Source organism: Eublepharis macularius, chromosome 9 (genome assembly GCF_028583425.1).
Source record: "Eublepharis macularius isolate TG4126 chromosome 9, MPM_Emac_v1.0, whole genome shotgun sequence".
In the NCBI taxonomy this organism is placed as follows: domain Eukaryota; kingdom Metazoa; phylum Chordata; class Lepidosauria; order Squamata; family Eublepharidae; genus Eublepharis; species Eublepharis macularius.
Window position 1 is genome coordinate 15,320,504 of NC_072798.1, and position 12,393 is coordinate 15,332,896.

A 12,393-nucleotide genomic window follows, 5' to 3' on the forward strand; every position below is an offset into this window, starting at 1 on the left:
TTGCAGGCTCAGACATTGCAACCCCCCCAATAAAACCACGGTGAAGTTTTTGCTATTCAAGATCTTGGGAACCATTTTGGGTAGCCAAAGCAACCCTCAGCAACAACAGTGAGCACCTTGTCTTGAGTACATTCTGCAGATTCCCGAGAACACTCTATGCCTCACTGATGTTGGTGGAGGTTGTCTTGACAGCCAAGAATGCCAACTGGCATGTGGTGATGTTTGGGAGGGGAGCCAGAGAAAGAAGGGAGAGGGGGATACTAAAGGTATAACATGCTTTATGAACAACTTTTTGCATCCAAGATGCAGTCTACGACATAAGATGAACTTCTATTAACTATTTACATAACTTAGAGAGAACAAGTAACTTGCTATCCCAGCCAGATCTTTCTGCTGATTTTGCAAAGCTTTACAAGATGTGCAGAACCTGTTAAACACCAGCCACTTAAAGTCATAGTGTGTCCTCATCATAGGGGCTACAGTGCATGGGGGGGGGGGGGTAACCATCAAGAACAGAAAAAAAGAGCCAGCTGGCTCAGGAAGAAAGGAGAAGCAAAAGGGGAGGGGAGGAGGCAGCAGTCGGAGGGGGGAAAAGCTAGGACAACCAGTGTGGAAAGTAATAGGGAATTGGGGAAGCAGTCAACAGCAGGAGTGGTAGGAAGTGGGCACTGGAGCCTGTAGCTTAGGGATTCAAGGAGAAGGCTCAGGGTGGAAGAAGAGTAGGGGTGGAAACTGAGCCAGAATTGGGGGAGGGGGGATGTGATTTCCCTTCCCCTGCAAATTCTTGCAATTCCCCCTTTTGTATTTCAGAAATGATTAAATATGCCGTGATAAGCATGCATTGTGCCCTAGAACTCAAGGGTAGGCGACACAGGACAGCTATCACCACCACACACGCACACGCACACGCACATGCACACACTCACTCTTTAATCAAAGGGTTTGGACCTCTGGCATGCATATCTGGTCCAGCCTTTCATTAAATTATTTATAGTAAGAATCACTCCAAGTAGTCCGACGGGTCTTTCAAGAATTCCAGTGTCTTGCAGCTTTCCAACCCCATAAATGAGATGGAGGAATTCCCGCCCCCCCCCAGCAATTAAGTTCACCAATATCTATGTCATTGCCGCAAAGTGACTAAAATGGATGTGCAACAAATTCAGAGAAAAGAAATTTCTTTTCTGAACAACACACTGGGAACTTACAATACAATTTCCGTGGTCTATCAAAGACGATCAGCCATAATGGCTGAATGGTGCCTCCCTGTTCAGAGGCAGTGTACCTCTGAATTTCACCATCTAAGGGATCAGTGGACACAGGCAATAATTCAGCCTGCAATTGAAGATGCTTCCATTGATTTTCCTTTGTTTTCTTAAGGTTCTTCTTCTGCTTCCTTTAGCATAAAGCAACCATCCTTCTCCCAAGAAAACCTCATATCCTCCTGCAATTCTGACTGCAACTGTGAGGCCAACCATTGGGACCCCGTCTGTGGAGACAACGGAGTCACCTACATGAGTGCATGTCTGGCAGGGTGCAAGACTTCACTGGGAACGGGAAAGGACACAGTAAGTGCAGATACCTATTATTTATGCAGCGACATCATAATGAGATGGATCTCACATTGGCCATTTCCAACTACTCACCTTCAATCGGAACGCCGCGGAACACTGCAGACAAAACCAACAAGCTCATGTGATGTACGTGATCTTTCCCCCTCCCCCATGTTATCCTCAGAGCAACCCTGAGAGGTGTTGAGTAATCCTCATGTAATATTCAATGAATGTAACCAGGTTCTGGTCTCTGGTTTCATTTTTTAAACTGAACACGTATTGGCTCTTTCTCACCAACAACTCGGATGTTCATTCACTGTAACATGTGAATATGGCTTTAGCGGCTAGCCAAAGGTTGCCCCTGTGAGGTTCAGAATCATCTCCCCTCCCATAGCCCCATTCCTCTTCAGACCTCTCCCCACCAACAAGTAAGCTATTCCCATAAACAGCACAAATGTGCAGGTCTCTGGTGGCCTGGGGAAACTACCTTGACTTCTAACTGCCAGTCTCTGAGTAACAGTCATGGGCATTGCCCTGTGCCAGGCATGCCAGCCTTGAGTAAGGGCTGATGGAAGGGGAAGGCTCTTCCATGTGTGCCTTAATGTAGGAGTCCCCACCCTTTTTGAGCCTGCGGGCACTTCTGACACAGTTTGGTAGGCACAGCAACAAATTGGCTGCTGCAGGAGACAGAGCCAGCCACAAAATGGCTGCTACAGCTTACCTTCATCACATCGTGAAGATTCTTGTGCTGTGGAAGCAGCTTCTGTCAAAGCAATGTTTTTAAAAATCAGTCAAATCTTCAATGACCATTCAGAAGCCTTGCTGTGCAAAAGCCCTCCCTAGCCCCACCCACTTCTAAAAACACTTGGCGGCCACAAGGAAAGGTGTCTGTGGGCACAATTGTGCCCACGGGCACCACGTCGGGGACCCCTGCCTTAATGGTTTATACTGCAGAGTCATTTAGTATTGAAACTGATCTCTGGTCGTTAAGTGGCAGTTGAAGATAGAAAGACTGCATTTAATATCCCTGATCTTGCTTTTATGGATGCTTGCAACTGGGTAAGGAAATTAATCCTTTTTGTGTGTGTTCATGTGTGTGTGGGGTGGGTGGGAATGATACATTTCAACATAAAAAATGTTTGTAGGAATAATGAAATACTGTTAAAATCCTCACAGGGTCTATTAAAGGATAATTTTGTCTTCAATTTCCTAAGTGAAGATGTGATGCCTTTGCAATCATTCATGTCACCTTCTTATCTTTCAGGTATTTCACAACTGTAGTTGTGTTGGAGTTTCTGGACACGGCAATTTATCTGCAATTTTGGGCCAGTGTCCAAGGGAGAAATGTTCAAAAATGTACCCGTACTTTTTAGCAGTTTTGGCCATCAGTGTGGTGTCCTTGTGTCTTGGAGCAACATCTTTATACATGATTATGTTCAGGTTAGTTTGTTTTAGGGAGACTACTGCAATGTGCTGTATGTGGGGCTACCCTCAAAGAGTGTTGAGAATCTACAATTGGTATGGAATGCTGCAACCAGATTACTGACTGGAGTGGATCGTAGCGACTATATCACTGCAGTCTTGGTCCACCTACACTGGCTCCCAGTTAGTTTCTGGGATCTGTTCAAGATGCTGGTATTGATCTTTAAAGCTTTATATGGCTTGGGACCAGCATATCTTAAGGAACACTTAATTCCATATGAAACTACACTGTGGCCATCTTCAGGGGTGCTTCTTTGGGTGTTTCCACTGTCTGGTGCTAGATTCAGGCAACCTAAGAAAGGGCCTTCTTGGTTGTGGCACCAAAATTATAGAATTCCTTCCCCGGAGAGTTCAATTTGTCCACCTCTATCATTGTCTTCCATCAGTGACTGAAGGCTTATCCGTTTTGTCTAGTATTCACTCACTGACCCTCCTACCTGTGTAGGTATTTTGTTCAACTGTTTTTTTTTAAAATTGTTTTTATACTGTGTATTTTAAAGCTTGTTTTACTGTTTTTGGTTGTTCGCTGCCTTGGGGACTCCAAGCTGGGTAGGAAGGGGGCCTAAAAATGTTTTAAATAAATAAGCTTGATGGGAAATATTCTATATGAGGAAACAGAAAATGAAGCCAAAGCCAATTTAGATTTTCTCAAGGGAGAGGTGAGAACAAGGAATTTGAAGCTGAAGCAGTGGGGTGACAAAATTCAGCAGCACCTTATTTTATTGTAGGGAGTAAGATTTCACCCAAATCACCAACAGCATAATCCTGCACACAGAGTTACACCCTTCTAAGACCTTTAACTTCAATGGATTTAGAAGTGTGTAGTTCTCCTTCGGATTATCCTGGAAATGCAGATGTTTGTGACTTAAATCCAGGGGCAAATTGACTGCCTGCCATGACACAGCTGGCTGAAATCTAGGGGACAAATAGCTTGGAAGCAGGATGTTTGAAGGACTACTTACTCCCGTAGAAACCTTCCCAGCAGTTGAGAGTCTCTTCAGAGGCCCTGTTCTCTGCGTGTGGCCACCATCAGTGGTGAAGTGACCGTGGTGGCTGGCTACCAGTGACACAGGGCCTTCTCAGCTGTGGTATTTCAGCTATGAACTGCCTCCCCACAGCTGTTGTGTGGAGCTTTAGTTCTTGAATTTTAGAGGTTAGTCAAAATATTTATTTTCCCTGGCTTGTGGACAAATGGCTGGCCTATTGTCAATTTAGATTGTGTTGGTGTGTGATTGGTTAATTCTTATCAGTTGTTGACTTTTTAATATTTTTATTGTTGTGCTCCTTTGATGGTCTCATTTCTGTTTTCATAATTTCATATACAGCTTTCTACTGCTATACTCTTTTTATGGTTTTATTGTATTTATAACAACAACAACAACAACAACAACATTCGATTTATATACCACCCTTCAGGACAACTTAATGCCCACTCAGAGCGGTTTACAATGTATATTATTATTATCCCCACAACAAAACACCCTGTGAGGTGGGTGGAGCTGAGAGAACTCCAGAGAACTGTGACTAGCCCAAGGTCACCCAGCTGGTTTCAAGTTCAGGAGTGGGGGATCAAACTTGGATCTCCAGATTAGAGTCCTGCACTCCTAATGACTACACCAAACTGGCTCAAACTGCATAACACAATTTTATGTACTAGCTGATATTTATGTTGCTGCCTTTATTGGCATTTAATTTAATTTAAAAAGTCTTTTGTAAACTGCCTGGCCAGTTGTTAAGGATGGAGGATAACAATATTTTACATAAATAATACATACATAAATATCCTAATCTCTTCCTCCTGTTTTTCAGAGTCGTTTCACCAGACTTAAAATCTTTTGGTGTTGGAATTGAAACTTTTTGTGGAAGAATATTTGGTAATTGTTGACCCTGTTTGATTTGAAATACTAATTTAGGTTTTAAATTGTTAATATTGTTATATTGATGTAAATGTTATTTTATTATTAATGTTTATTATTAATGTTTTATAATATATATAAATTGTATGATGGATTTTAACTTGTAATCTGCCCTGAGCCAGCTTGTGGGGAGGGTGGAATAAAAATCTAAAGTAAATAAAATATCTATCTAGCTAGCTATCTGTCTATCTATCACTGAAAGGAGAGACAGACAGACAGACATATTTTCTTTTTTTAAAAAAATTCTGGGTCTTTTGTTCTTGTGAATTTTAGCCTAATCTTTGTTATACTGTCCAACAGCCAGTGTGCTATATAGATTTTTTGAATAAATCAATGAAATGAATAAAAATATGGATGGTGTCTTAAACATCAACACATTAAAACAAAAAAATTAAAAAACAGTAGGAAAACCCCGAATACAATAAAAGAGCTCAAAACAGCAAAAGATAAAATCAGAAAACTAGACAAATGATTGGCTAAATGTAAGATAATTTGATAAAAGATTTAATAAAGCAGGAAAAAGGCATCAGAGAATAAAAAATGTCTTTGTCTTCTGCCTAAAACATGTACATTTGGCACCAGTTTAACTTTTGTAGAGAGAGAGACAATTCCAGAACTTGAAATTACCCATACAGAAAAAGCCCCACCTTTGGTGCTGGTCAGCCTAGTCTACGAAAGTGGACTCTCTACACCTTATGAAGCACCTAGGGACGCTCAAGAGAACCTCATTTCATGTGTTCCCCCTGAAGAACACGGCGAGTCTCACTTTACCACTTGTGTCATCCTTGCAGGGGGACTTCCAGCACCTATTTATTTTGGAGCATTGATTGACAGAACCTGCTTGAAGTGGGGTGTGAAACCCTGTGGTGGGTCAGGGGCTTGCAGGGTTTATGACACAAACGCATTCAGGTGAGTCCCAATAGAAACACGACTACTTGGGGAGAAGTAGTGGCTTATGCTGTGTATGTAGATGGTCCCTGTGTATGTACACAGTTCAACCCCTGACACTGAAGAGCAACTTCCAGTAAAGCAGACAATATGAGCTAGATAAACAAATGGGGTGACAGTACAGGCCATCTTCATATATTCACAGTGGTCTGAAAATGCATAGATTGATCTGTGATGGTGTGTGAGATGGTTGAGTCTTTTGTACAGGGGTCATTTCGTAGAAAAAGAGCTGCAGGAACTCATTAGCATAACTCATTAGTATATGCCACGCCCCTTGACATCAGTGGAAATGTGTCATTAGCATAACTGATTTGCATGGGTGTGATGCCACACCCCCTGGGATCACCTATCCTGGCTGTTTTGGATCCAATCCTGGCCATTCAGGTCCGAAATTGGGCTCAAAATGGCAAAAAAGGGGCTGAAATGGCCAAAAAGGGGCCCAAAATGGTCAGGATTGGGCCGCTGCTGAGCGGGAGAGTGATCCACCACCTGTCAGAAGCCCAATCTAGGCCTTTTGGCCTCAATCCAGGCCAAAACAGGCCCAAAATGGCTGAGAGTCAGGTGGGCAGGGCCACCTGACATGTGACCTCTTTGGAGAACTACCGGAACTGCGTTCCTGCACGTTCCCCCTCAAAATGAGCCCTGCTTTTGTCTATCATAGAATAATAGAGTTCGAAGGGGTCTTACAGACCATCTAGTCCAATCCCCTGCCCAATGCAGGAACAGCCTTAAAGCATCCCTGAAAAGTATTCATCCAGCCACTCCTTGAAGACTGCTAATGAGGGGGAACCCATCACATCCCTAGGCAGCCAATTCCACTGCTGTATTACTCTTAACATGGAAAAGTTTTTCCTAATGACCAGTTGGTACCTTCCTTCCTGTCATTTAAACCCATTGTTTTGAGTTCTATCTTCTGCTTCCAACAAAAACAGCTCCTTTCCCTCCTCTAAGTGACAACCTTTTAAAAGAACAATCATGTCTCCCCTCAACCTCCTCTCCTCCAAACTGAACATTCCCAGGTCCCTCGGTGTTTCCTCATAGGGCTTGGTCTCCAGGCACCTGATGAACCTGGTTGCTCTCCTCTGCAGCCGCTCCAATTTGTCCACATCCTTATTGAAATGACACCTCTAGAACTTCACACGATACTCCATGTAGGGCCTAACCAATGTGGTACATAGTGGGATATATTTAGATGTGGAAGCTAAGTGGCCTTTCCTCCAAGTGGTGAGAATTTCAGGGTAGCCTTTCCATTGCCTTTAGAGGACTGTGTGTACCGGAGACGCAGAGGTCTCTTTGTGATTATCTGCTTTACAAAACTGCAAACTGAATATGCATTGGAGGGCAGGATAAACAAGTAAACAGGCTGTAAGAACCAGCCCTGATTCCATGCTCTACTCCCAAATTGCTTTGTTCAGTATCTTCATATAATGCACTGCATCTACGTGAGAAGTCTCCATACCTGATCTAGCAGATGTATACAGCTCCCATTCCATATACAAGTTAGAACATTTCAGAGCTTAAAGAGAGAGCACAACTTTGCATTATGGCGTGATAGGGAAGAGCCATAGCTTAGTGATAGAGTGTCTGTTTGGCATGCAGAAGGTCCCAGGTTCAATCCCCAGCATTTCCAGTTAAAAGGATTAAATAGCAGGTGATGTGAAAGGCCTCTGCCTGAGACCTAGAAAAGCAGCTGCTGAGTAAATAATACTGATCTTGATAGACCAATGACTTGACTTAGTCTAAGCCAGATTCATTGGTTCATATATCGTCAAGAAAGGATAGCTAAATTTCCAAAGAAGCTAAATTCTCAAAGACGAGAGGAAATGGTTTTGTGATTTGGGTCATCGTGCATGTAGATGACAGCATTAATTTCTTGAGCAGTGTGAATTGGAAGCCCATTGCCTCATTAGGCTAATTGCATTGCCAGCCTGAAAAGTATAGAGACTTCCCTGAGTCAATCCTTGGCACCTCCAGATAAAAGAATATGGTCGAAGGTGAAATGAAAGATCACTAATGAAAGATCACTACATTGGAGAGACACTGCCAATCCGAGTAGACAGTAATGATCTTGATGATCCTATGATCTGATTCAGTAAAAAACAGCTTCTTAGGCACCACCTTGGTATGATTTTATTTCATTAAGGAAAGCCTTTCCCATCTATCTCTCTCCTCTTAACTATTCTTATGGTTCTGCAAAGAGAGTATTTGTATCTTGAGATGGACGAGTCTCCAAGGAAGGTACTTTGCACTGAACTTTCTGCACATTGATATCCTAGGCCTTTGCTATAAAACCATCCCATGCTTTGGAGCCAGAGTAGATGCAGCTGTAGCATCATTTGAGCCTGTATTGGCATGCATCTACAGCTGCATGCCTAAGCAGCAATACTTTGAAGTAAGCCCCATGTTATTCAGTGGGGCTTACTCCCAAGAAAGTGCCCTTAGGCTTACAGCGGTGATAATTTATACAGTGCCTTTAAATTGCATGAAGCTTTGCAGATACAAGGAAACAGGTATCTGCCCCAATGAGCTTACAATGCAAAAAAAACCAAGAAGACAAGCAACGAATAATGATGAAAAGTTCACTCAAGTCATTAGCTGACTTATGGCGACCTCTGCTGGAATTTTCAAGGCAAGAGAGGTGGCTTGCCATTGCCTGCCTCCACATAGCAAAACTGGTCTTTGTTGGAGGTCTCCCTCCAATTAATAACCAAGGTTAACAATACTGAGCTTCTGAGATCTGACAAGGCTGGGCTTGCGGAGCAGGCAGGAGAAGAGCAGGAGCAGGCAGGAGAAGAGTGGAGCAGGCAGGAGAAGAGAAATAGGAGAAGAAAATAATTCATTCTAGAATCATGCACTTATTTTCAGTAAGTGAAAGGATTGTTCTGATGGCTTCAGGGCTGCTGAGGTGGGATGTGAAGGAAGAGAAGGGTATTATCACACAGGCATTCTGAGCAGTTCCAGTCCAAATGTGTAGCAATGTAGAAAGGCCTATTGCCCCTTATTCTCCCCGCCTCTCTCTCACTACTCTTGATGCTCTATTGGCATTATATCACCAGTCACAGAGTTGCAATCTGTTTCAAAAGATTGTCATAATCAGGGCTCATTTTGAGGGGGAACACGCAGGAATGCAGTTCCAGCAGTTCCCCCAAGAGGTTACATGTCAGGTGGCCCCACCCACCTGACTCTTTTGGGCCCATTGCAGCCTCTGGGGATCACTCTCCCACTCAGGGGCGTGCCGATCCTGACCATTTTGGGCCCCTTTTCGGCCATCTTCAGCCCCTTTTTGCCATTTTGGGCCCAATTTTAGCCCTGAATGACCAGGATTGGGTCCAAAACAGCCAGGATAGGTGATCCCAGGGTGTGTGGCATATGCAAATCAGCTATGCTAATGACACACTTCCAGCGATGGTAAGGGGTGTGGCGTATGCTGAGTTATGCTAATAAATTATGCTAATAAGTTCCTCCAGCTCTTTTTCTACGAAATGACCCCTGGTCATAATTGAATACTGTACACTACAGACATGATTCAAACATGCACAAGTGAGCTCCTCGTGGACTGCGCCACTTCAGACCTGCAGGAGGGGCTGTTTCGCATGTTTGAAAGCTGATTCAAAACAAAGCAAAACCCCCCCCACACACACACACCCTATTGGTATGTGGAATGCAAGGATATTAGGGAAAAATATAAAACCCTTGCTAGCTTCCAGTCTTTTTTTTTATTATGGGGGAGGATTCCAAGTGGAACAACCCAGAAAGGATTATGCCGCATGCAATTTTGGAACGTTTGACTCCTTAAATCTTTTTGGGGCTGAACTGTGTTTTACTCTCTCTCCTTTCTTAGAAATATTTATCTCGGACTCAACGCTGCTCTGAAAGGGGGAAGCTTCATCCTATATGTTGTCCTTTTAATTTTAATTTTGAAGCGAGTCAGACAGGACAACGGTATGGGAAAGGTTTCCCAAAGCACTGAGAAACTTTCTATGAAGATACCAGCAACGGGTCCAGGGGAGCCTTCTTCCACGGAGACATCAGTATACGAAGACACCTTCTTGTGAGAACAGCTGCTGCCTGGAATACTCGGAGCACATAGGCCCCGATCCAGGCATTTCTAGATCCTGTTATTTCTGCACATCTTGATACTCCAAGGCTCAGACAAATCAGGAGAAGGAACTGCACCAGTTACCCATTCTGGAAGAGAGGGAAGCTTGGGACTGGTTCCTCACCCAAACTGGTGGTCAATGCTCTCACCAATGATCAGACTGCTGATTGGCTCCTGCCTTCCGGCTGCTGGTTGGCTGGGTCTTTGATGAGTCAAACAGAAAAAGAAAAAGCACGGCCTCTGTTTGCAAATGCAGAAGCGGCACTTCACCCGCAGCCAAACTGCATTCTGAAAACATTCGCCTTCCAGTTTCATTTCTCCCGCGTGATCTTTATTTTTGCTGCCTCCCAAATCACACTTTTCCATGTTATTTTTGCACCGGTGCGTAAAACTAGGTTTTAAAATGGCACAACTCCACCCAAAGCATCGATGACAAAGATAACAATGAGGTGAAACAAAACTATGAACAATGAGAACGGCATCCAATGAATCAAAATGTAGTGAAAATGGTGGTATGACTCAATTCTCGCTTCCTGTCCATACGTAGACAGAAGCTTACAATAAAAGGAGGCACCCATCTAAAATATTCATTTATCAAAACATTGAAGTATGGCCACAAAAGATGTGAAATATTTATTTATTTTTTAGCAGTCTAAAGATCTGATGGCATATAGGTATGTGTATGCCATTAAATAGCAACCAGCTTACGGTGACCCCAGGAAGAGACTTTCAAGTCAAGAAATGAGCAGAAGTGGTTTGCCATTGCCTTCCTCTGTAGAGCAACCCCGGGCTTCCTTGGTGATCTCCCATCCAAGTACAGACCCTGATGAGTTTCCAGGGGTAGAAATACACATTAAGAAGTACCTAAGAATGCTCAAGTGAACCTCCTTTCACATGTCCCCATCCAATTTCCCATGCTCTCACGCACACAGTCATACTTCAGTTTGCTCTGTGTGAGTACACTCACCCCTTGGATATCAGTTCCTCTTCAACTACTAAAAGTATCCCAGGCTGCTTACAATTGCCAGATTCCCAGTTTCCTCCACCTCCCACATCCATTCATTGAAATGCAGATCTTGACACTTTCTCACACCTTAAAGATATGCAGATGGGCAAGTCAGAGAAGTCTAAAGGGCTTGCTCTACAGTGCCCATCCCTGAGAGTTCTAATTGCAAAAACAGAGCTGAATTGGAGCTCGGTCCTCTTGCAAATGCAAACACACAAATAGTAACAACAACATTCAATTTATATACCACCCTTCAGGACAACTTAACACCCACTCAGAGCATTTTACAAACTGTCTTATCACAGCAATCACTCTGTGAGATGGATGGCGCTGGGAGAGCTCCAAGAAGCTGTGACTGACCCAAGGTCTCCCAGCTGACTTCAAGCGGAGGAGTGGGGAATCAAACCTGGCTCTCCAGATTAGAGTCCTGCTGCTCTTAACCACTACACCAAACTGGCTTCCGTGAAAGTGGCATGCATGTATGCCAAGCAAGACACAGCCTGAGGATCACACATAAAAACCTGCACTTGAGCATCCCAAGGTAATTCGCAATGTGCATTTCCACTCCAACAGCTGATGAGATTCGGCTATACCATGCCATTACACCTCGATCTGATGGTAGGCATATTAAAAAACCTGTTTGTTTTGTTGGAGTTTTTTGCTTGCCTCAACACAGATTTCCATGAAAATGAAGCACTTCTGATACCTTTCCATTTACAAACAATTTCCAGAGAGGCATGTGTCCTGTCATTGTTATATTTATGTTAAAATGTACCGCCTGCTTTCTCCAGTCGTTCTGAATCTGAACAACTTACATACCTGGAGGGATTTATTGTTGAAGGCTTTCACGGCCGGAGAACGATGGTTGTTGTGGGTTTTCCGGGCTGTATTGCCGTGGTCTTGGCATTGTAGTTCCTGACGTTTCACCTGCAGCTGTGGCTGGCATCTTCAGAGGTGTAGCACCAAAAGACAGAGATCTCTCAGTGTCACAGTGTGGAAAAGATGTTGGCAGGTCATTTATATCTACTCAGGAGGGGTGGGGTTGAGCTGAGGGCCAAGCTACAAGTGACGAATGACACTTGAACGGCATGTGTATTTCTCCCTGTTCACTTGCCCTCCACTCAATCCACTTGCCGTTCAAGTGTCATTCGTCACTTGTAGCTTGGCCCTGAGTCATCCTGTAAGAGTTTCCCAGGATGTGGAATGCTAATGGCGGGAGGCTTCACTGATTAGCACATCAAGTACCAATCCATATGTAAAAGAACCTCCTCAGGATACAGTGAAGCCTCCCGCCATTAGCATTCCACATCCTGGGAAACTCTTACAGGATGACTCAGCTCAACCCCACCCCTCCTGAGTAGATATAAATGACCTGCCAACATCTTTTCCACA

At 43.7% G+C, this 12,393-nt stretch overlaps 1 protein-coding gene across 3 annotated transcripts in view; it reads left to right on the forward strand.

Annotated features, from left to right (window-relative positions):
* LOC129335960 (solute carrier organic anion transporter family member 1A2-like) overlaps nucleotides 1–11,945 on the forward strand; it is a 47,773-nt gene extending 35,828 nt beyond the window's left edge. For all 3 annotated transcript variants that reach the window (XM_054988874.1, XM_054988873.1, XM_054988875.1), the window contains 5 exons: nucleotides 1,400–1,565; nucleotides 2,815–2,990; nucleotides 4,842–4,906; nucleotides 5,740–5,857; nucleotides 9,738–11,945. In XM_054988874.1, coding sequence (XP_054844849.1) covers nucleotides 1,400–1,565; nucleotides 2,815–2,990; nucleotides 4,842–4,906; nucleotides 5,740–5,857; nucleotides 9,738–9,951 — 739 coding nt within the window. In that variant the 3' untranslated portion in view covers nucleotides 9,952–11,945. The remainder of the gene's footprint in view (nucleotides 1–1,399; nucleotides 1,566–2,814; nucleotides 2,991–4,841; nucleotides 4,907–5,739; nucleotides 5,858–9,737) is intronic.
* Nucleotides 11,946–12,393: the final 448 nt, after the last annotated feature.